Below are 19,244 nucleotides of genomic sequence, written 5' to 3'. Positions count from 1 at the left end.
CTATCTAATTTCAGAACATTTTCCGTACCCCAAAAAGAAGCCCCATACCTATTAGCAATTATTCCCCATTTCTCTCTCCCCTACAGGCTGTGGAAACTAATATTTCTGTCTCTATTGATTTGTCTGTTCTGGACATTTCATATAAAAGGAATCATTTATGTGACCTTTGTGATTGGCTTCTTTCATTTGGCATAATGTTTTCAAGATTCATTCATGTTGTGGCATTATCAGTATTTCATTTCTTCTTATTGCCAGATAATGTATCATTGTATGAATATACCACATTTTGTTTATATATTCATCAGTTGATGGAAATTTGGGTCATTTGCTTTTTGGGGGCTATGATGAATAATGCTGCTGTGAACATTCATGCACAAGGTTTTGTGTGGACATATGTTGTCAAGTCTCTTGAATATATATCTGAGTGGAAAAGTTGGGTCACATAGTTTGATCCCTTCTTTCAATCTGGATCTGGATATTGCAAGGACTTTATGTAAACCAGGATAAACTTCTACCACAGAGCCCCAGTGAATAATACACTGGATTAATATCTGAATATCAGAGAGAGATAAATTTCCACTAGCTCTTAAGAAGTATGACCAAAGATGTGCTGGATGACTTTGACAATTGTGTTTTCTTCCTTGAAGGTGTTAACAAGGATTTGAGATGCTATTAAGGAGATTGAAATATGGGTGGTGCTTGGATTAGTAAAATTTCAGATTAATTCATTTCCTTGTATGAATAGATACTATATTTCCTAGGTATTGTGCTAAGTTTTGGTAGTGGACAAAACCTACCCTCAGAAAGCTCAAAATAAAGAGCTTTTTTTGGAGACTTTATGATTTTGAGAGTCTATGATAAAAGGAAAGAGAATGGTAAGAAGTAAAACAACATGCTTTTTAAAGTTTACTGGATTTTTTCTTTTTGAGGTAGAATAAAATTTATTATAATTATCATGCTGTATTTTTTTCTGGAAATGTTCTTTAGAAGAATTACCTTTGTAAAGATACTAAAAATATTAATTAGTAATACATTGTTAATATACTTGAAATCATGCTCACTTAGTTTTAGTGCTAATTTGAATTACATTGAATTTGTGAAGTGATTTTCATTTGAGAGTCAATTATTTTAACTTTCTTTAATTTTCTCCTACATAACCCAGAAAATTATGTTACACTTGGTGTAGTCTAAAACCTATTTGACATTCACAATTCGAGCTAGTAAATGCTGCTTATAGATTCATAAATGGCAAAAAGTCTCACTGATTCAAAATCTGCTCTTACTTATATTTACAAACATTTTTATAGCATTTAAATGCCATATTTGAATTTTTTAAATGTGAGATTAATTTGGTGATCAGTCTTCAGTGTTTTGCTTTAGCAAGAATGAAAAAAAGTACAAAGTATTTGGTAAACAAAATCCATGTATATGTTTTTTCTGAATTATTTACTTATTATTGAGCCATAGGATAAAATATTTTCATGGCTTTTGAAACATATCTCCATAATGCTATATAAAAGATTTGTTTCAGTTTATAATTAAGAAAGCAGTGAACAAATGATTAGTTATTAAATGGATCACTTTTAGTGCTAATATTGTAGGTATAGAATGTTAAGTTAATGTTGGTTTGATTAACATTTTTTGATAGCAGGGATGAATACTTTTCCATGTTTGTTTTTTAATTGTATTTTCTGAACTTTGAAAGACTCTTTAAAATACAGAAAAATCTGTATGAATTCTGTCCTGTTTTTCTGTTGTTTATTGCCTCTGTGTGTGTGTGAGAGAGAGAAAGAGAGAGAGAGAGAGAGAAAGAGAGACAGAGACAGACAGAGACAGAGACTGACAGGCAGACAGTAATTCCAGGTGGATATCTATTCTATTTAAATGCCATTAAAGAGCCAACCACTAGCACCACACTATTAGCTCTTATTTGAGAGGTGGCAGGCAATACCCAAGTAGGAACCAGTTTTAATGCCTTTCTTGATGTCTCTTTCAAACTCCCAAAGTTAAATGCATTAAACGTGTTTTCTGATAATGTGTTTCTCTTATCATCTTCATCAGTAATACTAATCACCTCTTTTCAAGCAGATTAACACTTCATTTGGCATGGAATTTTTAAAAATGACTAGACTGTGCGGTAGAATAGGAGTGAGCAGGACTGGATACACAGCCTTGCTTACCTTGCAACTTGATCGCATTAACTTTTCATCCTTGACTTTGTGAGTTATCAAATGCTTTTGGTAGTAATATTACCCTTGCAAGAGTAGAGTGAGAATTAAATGAGATGTGAGTGTAACTTCCTAGTGCATTGCCTGGTTTATTAGCTGCACAGATCTAGCCATTTCCAAGGAACAATGTGAGACTCCTGGTGGGCAAGTATCCACACATGTACTTGACTCTAAAATTCCATAGGTGAGGAGAAGTGTCTTTTCCACACCCGTCACTAGGGTCATGGCAGAGGCACTTATGACAAAAGACTGATTAACAAGAGAAAAACATACAAATTAACTAATAAGTTTTTAATAACACAGAGGAGCCTTTGTAAGGCACTGAAGACCCAGAGAGTCAGGCAAACCTGTGTATTTCTTATGCTAGGTTTGATGAGGAGTGGACAGTCATGAAGCAATATGTTTAGAGGACAAGGTTATGATCTCATGGCAGTAAATGGGGAATTTAGCAAGGCGTGTTTGTTCAGACTCTTCTTGGCACCTCTGTGTCTTTGGCTCCCTTCCTCTGGGTATTGGGAAGGTGCTGGTGGTCTCTTGAATGAGGGTCATATGGTCTGCTTCAGGGGAAGCTCAGAAAATTCTTCCTAGGTTTTATGGGTGGAAGGGCTGGGGGGAAGGCCAGAGATACCTTTCCTTTTCTGCTGTTTTCACAAATGCCAGGGTGCTGTATTTTAGGGTACCATGTACTAAACTGCATCAAATCTGTACATGATTAGAATTTTCTTCCAAATTACTTCTGCTTTACCCTCCCACTCCAAGTCTGTCATGGTGTGATATAATAAAATATACATTTGGTCTTTGTTCCAGTTTCCGGCACAGAGCTCCTAAAACTCTAAAGTATCTTTCATTATTTATAATGAGCCCCTTTTCACCATATCTGACTTCATGTTAATGAGGTAACTATTGTTGGGCTCCTGGATAGTTTCAGGATAGGAGCTGGTAGCCAGCGAAACCAACCATGTGATTAGATAACTTTCTAATACCTACTTAATATTTTACTTTACCTTATCATAATCACATACATTTTAGAAATAGCAGATTCACTTTTATGAATTTTGTTGTTGCTTTCTTAAGGATTAAACCAGATAGCGGTATTAGCAAAATGTTTTGTCAAAATTAGTTATTTTAAGTAGTTTGATAGTTTGGCAAAGGCAGAGATTCTTTATTAACAATGTTAGCTGTAGGACAGGTAGAAAAAGGGAATTGGGTAATAGAAATGTCTATATTTTCCCTTAGAGGATACGTTCTTCCTACATCTTTACTCCTCTGTGTCCCTCTCTTCTATAACTACTTCTTCATCCTTACTTGCAGAACTCTCATAGTGTGCTGGAAAGAACATTAGACCAGGTGTCCAAAACACCTGCATTCCACACACTGCAAGCTTTAGTGGTTGGATAATCAATCATGATTTGTTTCTGAGCCTTGGTTTCCTGAACCATGCAAAGGGAGCTGATACCTGCCTTTCCTATCTCAGTGTCAAATTGAACATTGCAATGACGAACAGGAAAGTCCTTTGCCCAAGATACTCAGAAGTGTGGCAATGTGAGGAATTAAAGTTAAAAGTATAAACTACTGACTTCAAATCCATTCAGGCTAGTGGAATTACCCCAGTTCATTTGAATAGCAATACCGGATGTCACTTGCTAAGGGGCATGTGTTTCTTCCCTCTTTTAGTTTTGTTGACATTCCGCCAGTAAATTTTAGTGAGGGAAAACAGAAGCCAGAATTCTGTGACATTTGTTCCTGGCAGATGATTAACTGTATCTAGTTTAATTTTCTAAATTAGCTTGAAGCTACTTACATATGAGCATGACTCAAAAGAAATTTATAAAAATATAAAAATAGTGATCATATATCAAGAGGTAAAAATCACAAAGGAACGTTTTAATGTACTGAAACTTTGTTTATATGTGGTCCACTTTATTAAGCACCACAAAATTAAAGGATAGAGTAGGAAAATATTTGTAACATACAAAAGAGAGAAATAGTGAATTTCCTTAATATGGCACTTTCCTAGATCATTGAGAAAAAAAAAAACAATGGAAAAATGAGTAAAACACTTGAAACCTATAAAAAATCATACAAAGTCAATAAACCTATGAAAATGTTCACCCTTTATTAGTAATTCAAAAATCTGAAATAAAGCCAAGTTAGTTATTTCTTAGAGACAGGGTCTCTGTCGCCCAGGCTGGAGTGCAGTGGGTACGATCATGGATCATAAAACCTCCAACTCCTGAGCTCAAGCAATCTTCCTGCCTCAGCCTCCCAAGTGGCTGGGACTACAGGTGTGTGTCATCACACCCAGCTAATTTTTAATAATCTGTTTTAGAGACAGGGTCTCACCATGCTATCTAGGCTAGGAGACTATTTATTTCCCCATTATATTAGTAAAGATTAAAAAATACACCACCAAACGTAGTGTCCATCTTTTCTATTTCTGGTGAAATTATAGAATTTTACAATCTATAACATTTAATATAATTTATGAAACTTTGACCAAACCATTTTACTTTAATAATTCATCCTAAGGAAATAGCTGTGTATTTAAAAATTGTTATAAAGTTGTGCATTTCGACATTCTTATAAAATAGTGTAAAATTTATTTTATTAGCTTGGACACAATCTAACTGTGTAGAGTCATTAGTCAAGAGTTTTGTGAGGTTTTGAGTTTCAAAACTGGATTTTCACAATGGTACAAATTTGAGGTAATTTGGTGATGTGTAAGACAGTAATTCATTAGCTTCTGATAACACAAGATGGGTGTAGACACCAGGATATTCAACTTTCATAGGTTTACTCAGTTGTGAAATGAAATATCACTGCTGGCCACATATGCTGTCGAGGATTTTATGAAATCAAATATTGGCCTGTGGGTCAGATTTTTATTTTACTGAAGCTCTCAGAAGATTGCGTTTATGCCTTTGACAGCTCCAATTGCTGTTTGATTAGGACTTTCATTCTTAAAACATGGCTGTGCCAAGGGAATTCTATCTTTTATATCCATGAGGAAGTACCAGTACAGCCAGAGGTTATCTGGCTGAGATTTCTCTTTCTTCTCTTCCTTTCATCTACAGAAAAAGGATCACAGATATCCACTAATCTGTGATTCCAAAGTATTTACTAGATTTGATTGAGAGTTTTTGTTTTGTTTTGTTTTGCTTTGTTTCATTCCCCACCCACCCCAACCTCATATTTGCCAAACAGCCACCTACATCTCCTCCAGAGTTCCTATCCATTTCTTGGCACTGGAGTTGAGTGTTTTTTTGTTCCCTCCTTTTTAGTGTTTTGGTTCTGGAGTGACAATTTGATTTCATTTCCCCATCCCCTTGGCAGCCTTTCTTAGCAAGCCCCTATGCTCTTTATATTTTTTTGTTTCTTATGGATTGAGGAGGAAGGAAGAGAAGGCAGGAATATTGAAGTGCCTTTATATAGTTGGAAAACCCTCCTAGGCCAGGCCCAGTGGCTTGCCCCTGTAATCCCAGCTACAGGGGCAGGCAGGAGGATCACTTGAGCCCTGGAGTTCAAGATCAGTCTGAACAATATAGTGAGACGCCTTCTCTTAAAAAAAAATTAGTTGGGTGTGGTGGCGCTTGCCCATGGTCCCAGCTACTTGTGGGGTGGAGGTGGGAGGATTGGTTGAGCCTGGGAGTTCGAGGCTGCAGTGAGCTAGGGTTGTGCCTGGGCCACAGAGCAAAACTCTGTCTCTAAAACGAAATAATTTTAAAAATTTAAAAATTTCTGCTAGCTGTTACCTAAGAGCAAAGGCTACCTTTTATAGTAAGTCAAAAGTAAGTTTCTGTTTATACAAATCTTTCATCTGAAATATGCATGTGGATAGTTAATTCCAAGAGGATTTTCAGAGATTTCCTGTTTCCCTGCTACAGGGCCCTCTCCTTATTGTAATCTGATATAGATCTATACATTACCCGCGTAGTAGCTCTGAAAATTGCACCTTTAGCCCTTTATTCTTTCTGCTAAAATGTTTCCTTGATCATTCTGATCCAATTATAGGAATCACGTGTGCCCTCTCCGTTCCTTACCCTTCATTGAATCCAGAATGGTTTGGTAAGAGTTCTGGTCATTATAATCATTCTAATCTCCCTCATGAGAAATAATTATAAAGTTTCCTTTGCTTATAACTATCCCATTCTGGTGATAATGTATCTTTATCTTTTTTGTACCTTTCTCATATAAAAGCAGTTCTTTGAGGTGTTTTTCTGAATTTCTGTATCATTTTTCTTTTTTCTTTTATTTTTACTTTTATTTATTTATTTTTTAGACAGGGTCTCGCTCTGTCACATAGGCTGGAATGCAGTGGTGCTGTCTTGGTTCACTGCAACCTCTAACTCCTGGGTTCAAGGATTCTCCTGCTTTAGCCTCCCGAGAAGCTGGGATTGTAGACGCCCGCCACCCTACCCAGCTGATTTTTGTGTTTTTAGTAGAGACGGGGTTTCACCATGCTGACCAGGCTGGCCTCGAACTCCTGACCTCAAGTGATCCACCCACCTTGGCCTCCCAAAGTGCTGGGAATACAGGCATGAGCCACCACGCCTGGCTGATTTTTCTTAATTATTCACAATTAAAGCAGTTGAGAGATCATTCAGAGTAATTACATCTTGTAATACTGCATTGAATATATTTTCCAAATAATGTTTTCTGTGAAATCATCTATTCAAATGTTGTGAAATGTGTGGTTTCCTTTTAGGATGAATTAGAGGTAGCTAGTTTGAGGAGGTAAATAGTTACTGTGGTTGCCTTATTCAGTTGAATATGAAATGACCATTCATTTAGAGGTGTTTCTTCACTCCCTCTTGAAATTACCCCAAAATACAGTAAAGACAATCCCCCTGTGTAAAACCACAGATACAAAGAGAACAGGGGAGGAGCAACAACATTTTAAAACTTGTCTGATTTAAAGGAGACCCCAGAACACTGAAATTCAATCTCATAGAGTGATAAGCCACGAAGCAACTCCATTGGCCCAGGGAAAGCCCCTGATAAGCTCAAAAATTGATGTTAGTTACATGATATTCATGAAAAGAGGAGAGGAGGGGTTGAAAACAAGCACTGGTTGAAAGTCTGTTTAAGATATGGTTAGCGCTTCAGATCTTCTCCCCCAAATCTTGTAGCAGGGCAACTGTCCCTTCTCTACCCTGGCATAAAACTGTATGTAAGAGGTAAGGGGGGCCATGCATGGTGGCTTACTCCTGTGATCCCAGTACTTTGGGAGGCCGAGGCAGGCAGATCACTTGAGGTCAGGAGTTTGAGACCAGCCTGGCCAACATGGTGAAACCCCGTCTCCACTAAAAATACAAAAAATTATCTGGGTATAGTGAAGCACGCTTGTAGTCCCAGCTACTTGGGAGGCTGAGGCGGGAGAACCACTTGAACCCTGGAGATGGAGGTTGCATTTGGCTGAGATTGTGCCACTGTACTCCAGCCTGGGCAACAGAGTGACACTCTGTCCAAAAAAAAAAAAAAAAAAAAGAGGTAAGAGGATCTGATCTAAGTGATGCCACACACGGCTGAGTGTGGGTACTATATGGAAAACATGGGGATTATGAAGATGGCTATAATAACGGCCATATTCCCGTATGTACGTGTCTTTGCAATGCAACTTTGGCACTCCTTCCACCAAGAATTGAATTCGATTTTCCTGCTTCTTCAATCTGTGCCAGTTTATTGACTTGCTTTGATTAGTAAATTGTGGTAGGACTGATGTACAGGTTCTGGAGGCTAGGCCTCAGGGAGTCTTGAAGATTTCATCCTCACCCTGTTGGAACTGTGGAACTATCATGTGAGGAAACCAGGTGAGTTTCCTTGGGGATGAGAGACTACATAGAGAAAGAGGCTCAGCCAACAGTCAGCACCAACCACAGACATGTGGGTGAGGCCATCTTGTACCATCTGGCAAGTAACCAGATGCCTGTAGTCACATGAAGAACTCTAAATGAGAACAGCAGAATAACCATCCAGCTGAACCCAGTCTGACTTGCAACCCTACACAATTGTTATCAAATAAACAGTCATTGTTTTGAGTTTCTAGCTTATGGGGTGGTTTGTTTCACAGAAGCAGAGAATGAATGCAAGGATTAGTGACCATCTATGCATTGAGATGTGAAAACCATAGCCATCTTCCACTATTCAGTTCCCAGGTTTATAACCAAGGCTTACCAGTGTTTGAGAAATCCTCTACTATAAAGAACAGAGACTACTAAAGCAAATAAATAGAGACAAGAAACTTGGAGGAAACAGGTAATGCAAGGAGGAGGAAACTTTAAAAATTGTTGTTAATGTTATCAGAATGATTCAAATATTGTTGCCATAAAGCAAGAGCAAGATGCTATGACAGATTGGGCACAGTGGCTCATGCTTAAAATTCCAGCACTTTGGGAGGCCAAGGTGGGAAGATTGCTTGAGGCCAGGAGTTCAAGATCAGCCTGGGCAACATAGCTATACCCCGTCTCTACAAAATAAAAATAAAAATAAAAAAATCAGCCAGGTGCAATGGTGTGTGACTGTAGTCCCCACTACATGGGAGGCTGAGGAGGGAGAATCACTTGATCCCAGGATCTGGAGGCTGCAGTGAGCCATGATTGTACCACTGCACTCCAGCCTGGGTGACAGAATGAGGACCTGTCTCTTAAGAAAAAAAAAGATGCCATGAGAAAAGAAGATTCAGAGAAAAAAAAAAGCTCTTGGAAATTAAAAGCATGAGAAGAACAAACAAAAAAGAAATAGAAAAGATAGAAAATAGAAGGGAGAAACTTATCAAATAATTAGCATGGAAAGGTAAGATTCTCTAGATTGACAAACCCAAATGAGGGCCAACCTCAGTTTAAAGATCCACAAAAAGGTAAATCAGAGTGAAATTTCACAGTTCCAAGGATAAAATGGAACCCTGAGCGCTTGTAAAAAGAGAAAAACTAAACTAAACTAATTAGCAAACAACAAATCATTCTGTGAGAAGGATTGGAATCAGAATGGCATCAGATTTCTCAACAGCAATTCTGGAAGCCAAAAATCATGAGAGCAATGATTCAACCTAGAATTTTCTGCCAAAAACTGTCAAACAAATGTGTGTGTGGAATAAAAAACAAATACACCAGAGCACACACAAAAACACATGAGGGAAAGAAATAATTTACTTCCTGAGAGCTCTTTCACAAGAGTGACCAAATAAAGTCAGAGCAAAAGCTGAATGCTGTTCCAGAACCCAACCAAAGGGAAAGAAGGAGAACTTCTGTAAGGAGAAAAAAAGCACAATTCATGGATTATCGGTTGCCTTTGATTATGTGGAACTTGAGAGACCATTAGAGTCATTGGGAAGAATTTGTGATAGGTACTTTAAAAGTTAACCAAATGAGTAGGAATGACAGCAAGTAATCATAAAAACTGTTCTATGAGAAAGGTAAACACAATCACAGTGTACAACAGACTCAGCATTGTTCAACATTTGCATACTTGGAATACTTTAAACCCCAGATATTTCATAAAAACTGGATGATATAATTATACTGAGAGGACAGGCAGAGAGGCAGATCTGCTGACCCAGAAGATCTTATTATTATGTTAAAAATCTAACATATCTAACACAATAAGAAGTCAATAATTTTTAAAGTGTACAATACAGCATTATAAACATGATAATTAAGAAGATAAAGATGGCCGGGTGTGGTGGCTCACACCTGTAATCCGAGCACTTTGGGAGGCTGAGGCAGGCAGATCACCTGAGGTCAGGAGTTTGAGACCAGCCTGGCCAACATGGTGAAACCCTGTCTCTACTGAAAATACAAAAATTAGCAGAGCATAGTGGTGCATGCCTGTAATCCCAGTTACAAGGGAGGCCGAGGCAGGAGAATTTCTTGAACCCGGGAAGCGGAAGTTGCAGTGAGATCCCTGCTCTCCAGGCTGGGTGACGGGGTGAGACTTGGTCTCCAAAACAACAACAACAACAACAACAACAACAACAACAACAAATATATGACCTATTTCAAAAGAAATATCTAGAAATATTGGCATTACTGACTTTGGGGAGTGATTCTGGGTATAGGCGGGGCACTTCTGGGTTTTAGTTACCAAAGAATCTTAGTTTTGACTTATTTATTTACAAATATATCACTTTGATAAAAATAAGCTAGTAAGGTTTAGCAATATTAGAATTTTTGCAAGTGATACATTGATTTTGCATTTGGTGTTTTTGAGAATCATAGCCATAAGAAATATAATTGTTTACCCCTTCTGATTTTGTTTTATATTTTCACTCACAGGGAAAATTTTGCTAAAAAACTTGCAGGAAGTCTGGGGATAAGTAGGTAGTGTCAGAATACGGGTATTTTATAGATCTACAACTAGTTTCTACAACGAATTCATCTGAAATTAGTTGTGCTTTAATGTGAGGACCAGTGAGTCTTTTCTCTTCTGGATGAGACTAAAGAACTACAGTAAATAAAGGAAAAGGGAATGGAGTCTAATCTTGAATAATAAAAGAAGTTAAATTGTAATAATTGATTTGAAGTAAAGAAATGATTTAGGAGTTTCAGTTATATTGAAATTTAAAAACCGATCAGTTTTAAAAGTAAGCATTTTAATTTTTCAATAGAAATAAAGAAAAATGCCCAGAGAATAGTTAAACAAGAAAGTGCTTTGGACTTGAAGTCAAGAAGGTCCAAATTTGATCTTTGGTTCTGTGTCTTCAATTTTTTTTTTTTTGGCAGGGAGTTTTGTCGGCCGGGCGCGGTGGCTCACGCCTATAATCCCAGCACTCTGGGAGGCCGAGGCGGGCGGATCACAACGTCAGGAGATCCAGACCATCCTGGCTAACCCGGTGAAACCCCGTCTCTACTAAAAATACAAAAAATTAGCCGGGCGTGGTGGCAGGCGCCTGTAGTCCCAGTTACTCGGGAGGCTGAGGCAGGAGAATGGCGTGAATCTGGGAGGCGGAGCTTGCAGTGAGCCGAGATCGCGCCACTGCACTCCAGCCTGGGGCACAGAGCGAGACTCCGTCTCAAAAAAAAAAAAAAAAAAAAAAAAAAAACACAAAACAGTTTTGTGACTTTGGTGGTGATGTTTAATTCACCTGTCTCAACATTAATTTTTCTATCTATAAGGCAGGGATAGAAACACTAAATTTACAAGACTATTTTAAGAACTATTTAAGATTATGTGTGTAAAAGCTCTTTACTGCACATTGACAGCATTACATAAATGTAGAGTCATTATTAAAATAAATCAAATTTTATCTTAAGTTCTTTCTTCTAGCACCAGTTGCCTAGTGTAGAAAGCACAGTATTCAGTATTGGAGACAGCAAGTAACTCAGATGTTCAATGACAAACAAAACTTTCAAATGAACTCCATAGCAAGCAGGGTCAGAGTAGGAGAAATTCCTATTTCTCCCTATCAGCTCTGTCAAATAGGAAGCAAAACAGGGTGAAAAAGGACAGTAAAGAGCATTAACCTGTGTTGAACCTTCAGTCATACAATAAACTTATAATTAACTTAAGTGAAGTCTTAAAAAATTCAATTATGTAAAATGCAGGATTTTGCTGTTGGGAGATTAATTAAATGAGATCAGGGGATGGGGAAGGTTGGGAGTCAATTGACTCTTACATTTCAGTTCTCATTATTATGGGCTTTTACTGTACTTCACAAAGAGTCAATCCTTTATACCTCAATTTTGGTAGAAAGTAGATTATTTTTTCCCATTAATTCTTCTACGGTGCCCAGAAATTTATGAACTTCACAGAATGCTTACTAATATTTTTGCTAATTCAATGAATATTTTCAAATATAATGTTTTTTGTTATGAAAGTCTGCATTGTTTCCTGAATTAGTAACATATTCTCTGCTCACCTGCAGTTAGCTCCATCATCTCAGTGAGTTAGTTGTTTTGTTGTTTTTTCATCGTTTTTTTTTTAAGATTACATGAGCTTCTGGTAGTCTACCTGAGTCCAGTTTAAGACCTCTACATTCTCTACAAATGGCCTTATAAACAAAGCAATTGCAAAGTGAACTTAGTCTTCACATGGAATGTAAAATTGTTATCAATTTGGTTCATTTTATTTTGTGAAAAATTAATTTATCTTTTAGACTGCATGTGCCAAATCTCTCTAGCTCACAGCAGACAAATTAATGAGCTGCTCAAAGCCTGCCTGGGTCAGTAGAGTTCCTTGGAGGTACTGCAGTTTCATTTATTTATAATACTTTCAGGTGGTTTCTGGTAATATGGGCCCCTGAATAAAATAAGAATTAGAAATCAGCCACCATGCTAGTTTGAAAAGAAAGAAAACATTGTGTGTTCTTTTGAACTGACAAAAAACAGCGAATAGCAGCGCTTCACCCCCAGTTTAAAAGGACTGTTTAGAAAAACTAGATTTTAGTAAAACGTAAGTATTAAACCTAAACAAAAATGGAATATTTGAGAAAATATAATTAAAATATGAAATACTAGCTCACAAAATTAGCTTCCTCTATCATTATTCATTAATCTTTTTAAATGTCAATGTTAGATTGTGGGACTAAATGGATTTTTGATCAAAATACCACATTCTTAATGTTGCTGTTTAATTAAAGAAATTACTTCTGAAGAGTTTACTTTTCCCAGTGACACTCAGCATATATTGTTCATGTAGCAAATTTGAGACTGACTCAATAATATTAATAATAGCATATACTGCCTTTTTGGTGCCACACAATGTTTTTGCAAATATTGATTCATTTAATCCTTATCACTCTGCTATCAGGTAGCCACAGAAAAGGTAAGTAACCTGTTCAAAGTTAAACTATTAATAATATGAACTAGATGATTTGAACACAAGCAGTCTAGCTCCAGAGTTGTCTGTTATGCTAGCTACCTAACCTAGCTTTTGATTTTTATTACCTCTTGCTAACCTTTGTGTTCCTGAATTACCGTGGCAGATTGCTCTGCCCAGTGGATGGTTCTATGGATACACACACACACACACACACACACACACACACACGTACATTTGCTTAGAAACATTCTGTTTTGGTAGGGAATCATTCTTTTTCTACATATATTTATGATCAGCAAACTTTAGTGTTTGTGTAGGAAACGTTAATTTTTGCAGATAGATGCTAGCTTATAGTGAGTGTATTTTTGGCAATGGATTTACATTGATAACTGATTTTATTTCATTGCTTCACAGAGAGCATTTGTCTAATAGTTGAAGGGCTGTTTTCACTGATTCAATCTAAAAGATGCATAGGAAGATTGAGATCATGGTCATTCTCCAACGATAAAGTAGCTGTGACACTAGTAACCCCAAACGCTGCTCATTTAGGTGCTTTGCACGGTGTCAAGAATGCAAAATCAGTAAATGTCTTTTTACTGTGGAGGAACATAGTTCATGAAATTGCAGGTACTCCTACTAGTATTCTGTTTTTCTTAGATGAATAATGTGACAACGGACTATTGTCTTGACATCATAAAGAAGTTTGAAGTTTCAGAAGAAAATAAGGTGAAAAATGTTCTTGGCATAGAAGGTAAAATAACCAATATTCTTTATTTCTCATTTGTTGATTCAGCCTGTTAAATTAAATTCCATCAAAAATTTTTAGGAAAAGAAATCAAGAGATATCCGTGGAATTATATTAATAAATAATTCAAATAAAATCTACAACACACATATATTTTCCTGCAAAGAAAAGACCATGATGTTGCTATTTCTCTTACTTTTGCAATGCCCATAAGCATTTTCCACTTCAGGCAAGTCTACCTGATACCACCATGTATGATGGATGCCATGACATATTTGGACTTTTCTCAACTGGCTAATTTTTGGAAATAGCCTCAGCCTGATAATTTCATGAAGGAAAATTCAGTCCTAAAATAAGTTCTCTCTGAGACTAGTGACTTGCCATGTTTTTTTTTAAAATGGTAGCAACTGACTGTTTTTCCTAATTGGTAGCTTTGGAGAAGCTGTTGGAACCACAAATCTCATTAATACAGTGACTTCATTTTATAGTTGAGGAAGTGAGGCTCAAATAAGTTAAATATTCGCCCACAGTTATGTACTCAGAATCTAGCTCCTGGAATGTTAGACATAAATAATATGGTAGAAATATAGCTAATGTATGTATATGTATTTAAAATATGTAAAGAAATACCATGAAGGCTGCCACCCAAGAGGAGGATCTTTCAGGCAGAGCAGATGATCTTTAATGAAAGACCAGCTGCCTATAAGAGCGTGCAAAGCCATGGTTTATCTAATCAATTTTGACCGTTGGCCCCCTCATTACTTCTGCTCCCAGATCAGTGTGAATAAGGGGGGTTTAATACCATCTATTTACTTCCAGGGGCGGTAGGTGATTAAAATGAAGAGGAATAATTTAAAATCTTAGATCATTAGCTGGGTGTGGTGGCTCACACCTGTAAACCCAGCACTTTGGGAGGCTGAGGGAGGGGGATCACTTGAGGCCAGGAGTTTGAGACCAACCTGGCCAACATGATGAAACCCTGTCTCTACTAAGAATACAAAAATTAGCTGGGTATGGTAGCACATGCCTATAATCCCAGGTACTCAGGAAACTGAGGCACAAGAGTCCCCTGAGCCTGGGTGGTGGAGGTTGCAGTGAGCCGAGATCATGCCACTGCACTCCAACCTGGGTGACAGAGTGAGACTCTGTCTCAAAATATAAAATAAAATAAAAATAAAATGAAATCTTATATCATTAAAAACTGTTTTAAAAACAACCAGAGATGATAAACTAACTTGGGCCTTTTCTGTGCTGAGAAATGAATCTTTTCTTTGGTGAGGCCCAAAAAGATGGAATTAAACATGGTTTCCTAAGTTATGAACATAAAAGTTGGCATGAAGAAATTAAATTTCAAAGGATATTTACAAATATAATTATACCAAATGATATTTGAAGACTTGAAGTAATTTACCCTATAATTATTCTGTTTAGGTACTTGCAAGTCATCCATGTATTTATTCGTTATATTAATGAAAACCTCTTTGACCCAGGCATTATATTTTGAAAGATTGTAAAAAAACTGATAAGGTTTTCTAAATAATCTTAAAGGACTATTTCAAAGTTATAAAATGTGCCAGCCATTAGCAGCATTTTTTCAAACCAATTTGGTTGTCAGTCACACCCTGAATTTAGACAGTGTTTAACATTTGACATACTACCTTAATTATGGCACTGACTTTACTATTTTTCAGATGAACTTAATAACCTATCAATTGCTGGTTGATCAGGGTACCTCTTGGTATAACTATGGCTTTAGCATGGCATTAGTCACACTGCATAAGCATAGCTTGAGTTCAGTCATCAGTAATTGGCTTGGCCCCTCCTCTACCTAGTCAAAATTCTTCAAAAGTCAACATATATCTATTATGTATGTAATATATAATATATATAACATTATGTATATATATGGTTATATTTAAAAGGCTATTCCTAAAAGTCATATTTCATTTTTTGACATTGTCAGTTTGACTGTATTAGGCTGTTCTTGTGTTGCATAAAGAAATACCTGGCCGGGCACGGTGGCTCACGTCTGTAATCTCAGCACTTTGGGAGGCCGAGGCGGGCAGATCACCTGAGGTCAGGAGTTCGAGACCAGCCTGGCCAACATGGTGAAAGCCCATCTCTACTAAAAATGCAAAAAAATTAGCCACATGCAGTGGTGCATGCCTGTAGTCCCAGCTACTCGGGAAGCTGAGGCTGGAGAATCGCTTGAACCTGGAGGCGGAGGTTGCAGTGAGACAAGATCGTGCCACTGCACTCCAGCCTGGGTGACAGAGTGAGACTCCATCTCAAAAAAAAAAAAGAAAAAAAAAAAAAACCCAGGCTAGGTAATTTATAAAGAAAAGAGTTTTAATTGGCTCACATTCTACAGGCTGTACTGGAAGCATGGTGCCAGCATCTGCTTGGCTTCTGGGGAGGCTGGAGGGAGGTTTTACTCATGGTAGAAGGTAGAGTGGGAGGAAACAGGTCACATGGCTTGAGCTGGAGCAGGAGAGAGAGTGGAGTGGAGGGAGCCATATACTTTTAAAGAAATAGATCTCAGGAGAACTCATGCACTATTGCAAAGACAGCATCAAGCCTTGAGGGATCTATCCCCATGGTCCATACACCTCCCACCAGGGCCCACCTCCAACAAGGGATTATATTTCAACGTGAGATTTGGGTGGAACAAATATCCAAACCATACTATTGACCTCAAGCAAATCTCTCATTTTTTCCAGTTTTCCCCACAAAGGCCGTCCTGAGGGTAAATAAGATAATCATTATGAACATTTTTTGACCCCTTTTGTCCCTCTTAGAGCCATTAAGTATGTACGCTTTGAAAGCTGTGGTAAGTCACTCTCTCTTTCTTCCAAAGGCTTCACAAACTTCATGCGTAGTCCTGCCTGTGACATATTTAACCCATTGCACCATGAAGTGTACCAAGACATGGATCAGCCCCTCTGCAACTACTACATTGCTTCCTCTCACAACACATACCTGACCGGGGACCAGCTCCTTTCTCAGTCCAAAGTGGATATGTATGCACGGGTGCTGCAAGAGGGCTGTCGCTGCGTGGAAGGTATGTGCACTTTTTCTGAGCTCTGGTGTGTATGGGCGACCCTGTCCTTCAATCAGTCTGTTGAGTCAAGAATAAAGAATGGAGACCTGAAACACACTCTCACACTAATTAGTACTATTTTTGTGCTCATTGTAAAGTCAGTCTTAACTCATAATTCTCTCTGGCTCCTTATTGTTTAATTGGGAAAAAGAGTATGTGTTAGCAGTTGTGAAGCATACCGTTAGTTGCTGAGAAATTATGATGAAAATTAAAGTCTTCCTAGAAAGATATTTTTAATTATACAATTGCAAAAATCGTTCAGGAGAGCTCTTTGTTGGTTTTTTTTTTTTTTTTTACTTTTATTTTTATTTTTTGAGATGGAGTTTCGCTCTGTTGCCAGGATGGAGTGCAGTGGCGCGATCTCGGCTCACTGCAATCTCCGCCTCCTGGGTTCATGTGATTCTCCTGCCTCAGCCTCCCAAGTAGCTGGGATTAGGGGCATGCCTCTACACCTGGCTAATTTTTTTTTGTATTTTTAGTAGAGACGGGATTTCACCATGTTGGCCAGGATGGCCTTGATCTCCTGACCTCATGATCCACCCGCCTCGGTCTCCCAAAGTGCTGGGATTACAGGCGTGAGCCACTGCGCCTGGCCAAGCTCTTTGTTTTTAAGATACTTCGTGGTCTATCAGTTAGCTAACACTTCTTGAACTTCTAGTGGGTTCCAGGTGGTGAGTATACAGAATTAAGTAAAATATGAATTCTGTCTTCAGGGAGTTCATGGTCTAGTAGAAGGGATGAACGTTTTTTAAAAAAATAATATAAAGCAGGCATGGTATTATACACCCATAGTTTTAGCTACCCGGGAGGCTGAGGTGGGAGGATTGCTTGGGACCAGGAGTTCAAAGCTGCAGTGTGCTATGATTGTGCCTGTGAATAGCTATTGCATTCCAATCTGAGCAACATAGTGAGACCCCACCTGTAAGAGAGAGAGAGAGAGAGAGAGAGAAACAATGTGAAAATTCCACCAGTTGATTGATATACAATAGTATAGAAGTGGTGGTATAAAGAATGAAGTGCGAGGTAAAATGTGATGAGAAATTAGTTAGGCTAGGAAGGGAGCTGGGGGTCAGCTGTAAAGGGTTTTGAGTGCTATGGTGAGGAATTTCAATTTCAGTTTTTGGTAATGAGGGGCCAGTGAAGGGTTTTAATATCTACAGTGATATGATCAGATTTGCAGTTTAGAAAGATTATTTGGGCAACAGTGTGAAAGGATAATTTGAAAAGTTTTTTTTTTTTTTTTTTTGACATGTGTGTTTGTGGAGGGAGAAGGGAGGTGAAACTGGAGGCAGGAAGATGGTGGGAAGGCTATCACAGTGAATCCAAGGGAGGATTCCAAAATCTTGGACTAAGTGAGAAAGAGATGATGATAAGGATGCAGTATTAAAGAGGTAAACTTAGTGGAACCTGGTGAGAGAAAAGAATGAAAAGAATGAAGGGGAGAGCTAGAAGGTGGATGGTGCCACCCCATACTGTAGGGAATCTGAGAGGAAGAGCCTAAATGAGTCCAGTTTTCCATCTGCTGAATTTAGAGTGATTTTATAACATGTACGTGGACATCTTTATCAGTCACTTGGATAACAATGTCTGAACTTAATGAAGAGTCTGGGCAAGATAAGGATTCCAAAGTGCTGAACTTGGTATGTGGTAGTTAAAATCATGAAAGTGTACAAGATCACTTATAGAGAGAAGGGGAAAAGAGAAAGAGGCCTGAGGACTTCAGCGATCCAATGATTAGGAGTAGGAAGCGCAAGGGGAGCCAGCAAGGCCAGTGCAGAGAACAGGAGTACTTGCATCTAAAGGATGAAAGGGTTAGAAAGGAATGGCCAGAAATGCCACAGGGAACAGAAAAGTAAAATAAAACTAAGTATCCAATTTAGTTGCATTTGATAGCAGGGAATTGTTGGTGGCCTTTGCTATGTAGGTTGATGATATGTTAGTGGGCAGTTGGTTACCTGCTGTGGGTTGGTGACTGGGCATTTTTCTGCATCCAAATGCTTGATGATACAGGTTGTGGGGCAGTTTTGAGACTTGGAAGTGGGGGAAATAATATAGGTTTGTTTTCAGGTGGGATAAAGGAGACAAGAGATTTTTGAAAGGGTGTATGCCTGTTTTCTCAGAGAAGTAGGAGAGAGCCTCATCCACTCAGTATAAAGTGAATGGAGGTTGGCCACAGGGCTTAAAATCAGCAAATTGTTAAAGAAGTTATCAGAGAATGCGAAAGGAATTGACAAGGTAAGTCAGGGAAGGCCAAGCTGATTTCAAAAACAGTCTTTACTGATTCAAAATCTGGATGCTTAGACTCCTTTTGATCCCGTCCCCAATAGTACTCATCTGCTTAGAGAAGGAACGAAGACAGATTATGGAATTGATCCAAGTCTTGGGATTTCTAGGTCATATTAAATATCTTCAGGGT

General features: G+C 38.1%; 1 protein-coding gene across 1 annotated transcript in view; it reads left to right on the top strand.

The window, feature by feature from the left end:
• Window positions 1–19,244, top strand: part of PLCH1 (phospholipase C eta 1) — a 253,598-nt gene that overhangs the window by 163,260 nt on the left and 71,094 nt on the right. The window contains exons 7-8 of the mRNA XM_077991608.1: window positions 13,641–13,734; window positions 16,586–16,789. Coding sequence (XP_077847734.1) covers window positions 13,641–13,734; window positions 16,586–16,789 — 298 coding nt within the window. The remainder of the gene's footprint in view (window positions 1–13,640; window positions 13,735–16,585; window positions 16,790–19,244) is intronic.

This window comes from Macaca mulatta, chromosome 2 (assembly GCF_049350105.2).
Source record: "Macaca mulatta isolate MMU2019108-1 chromosome 2, T2T-MMU8v2.0, whole genome shotgun sequence".
NCBI classification, from domain to species: Eukaryota; Metazoa; Chordata; class Mammalia; order Primates; family Cercopithecidae; genus Macaca; species Macaca mulatta.
Note: the sequence above shows the minus strand (reverse complement) of the source record. Positions and strands in the feature narration are given on the sequence as shown.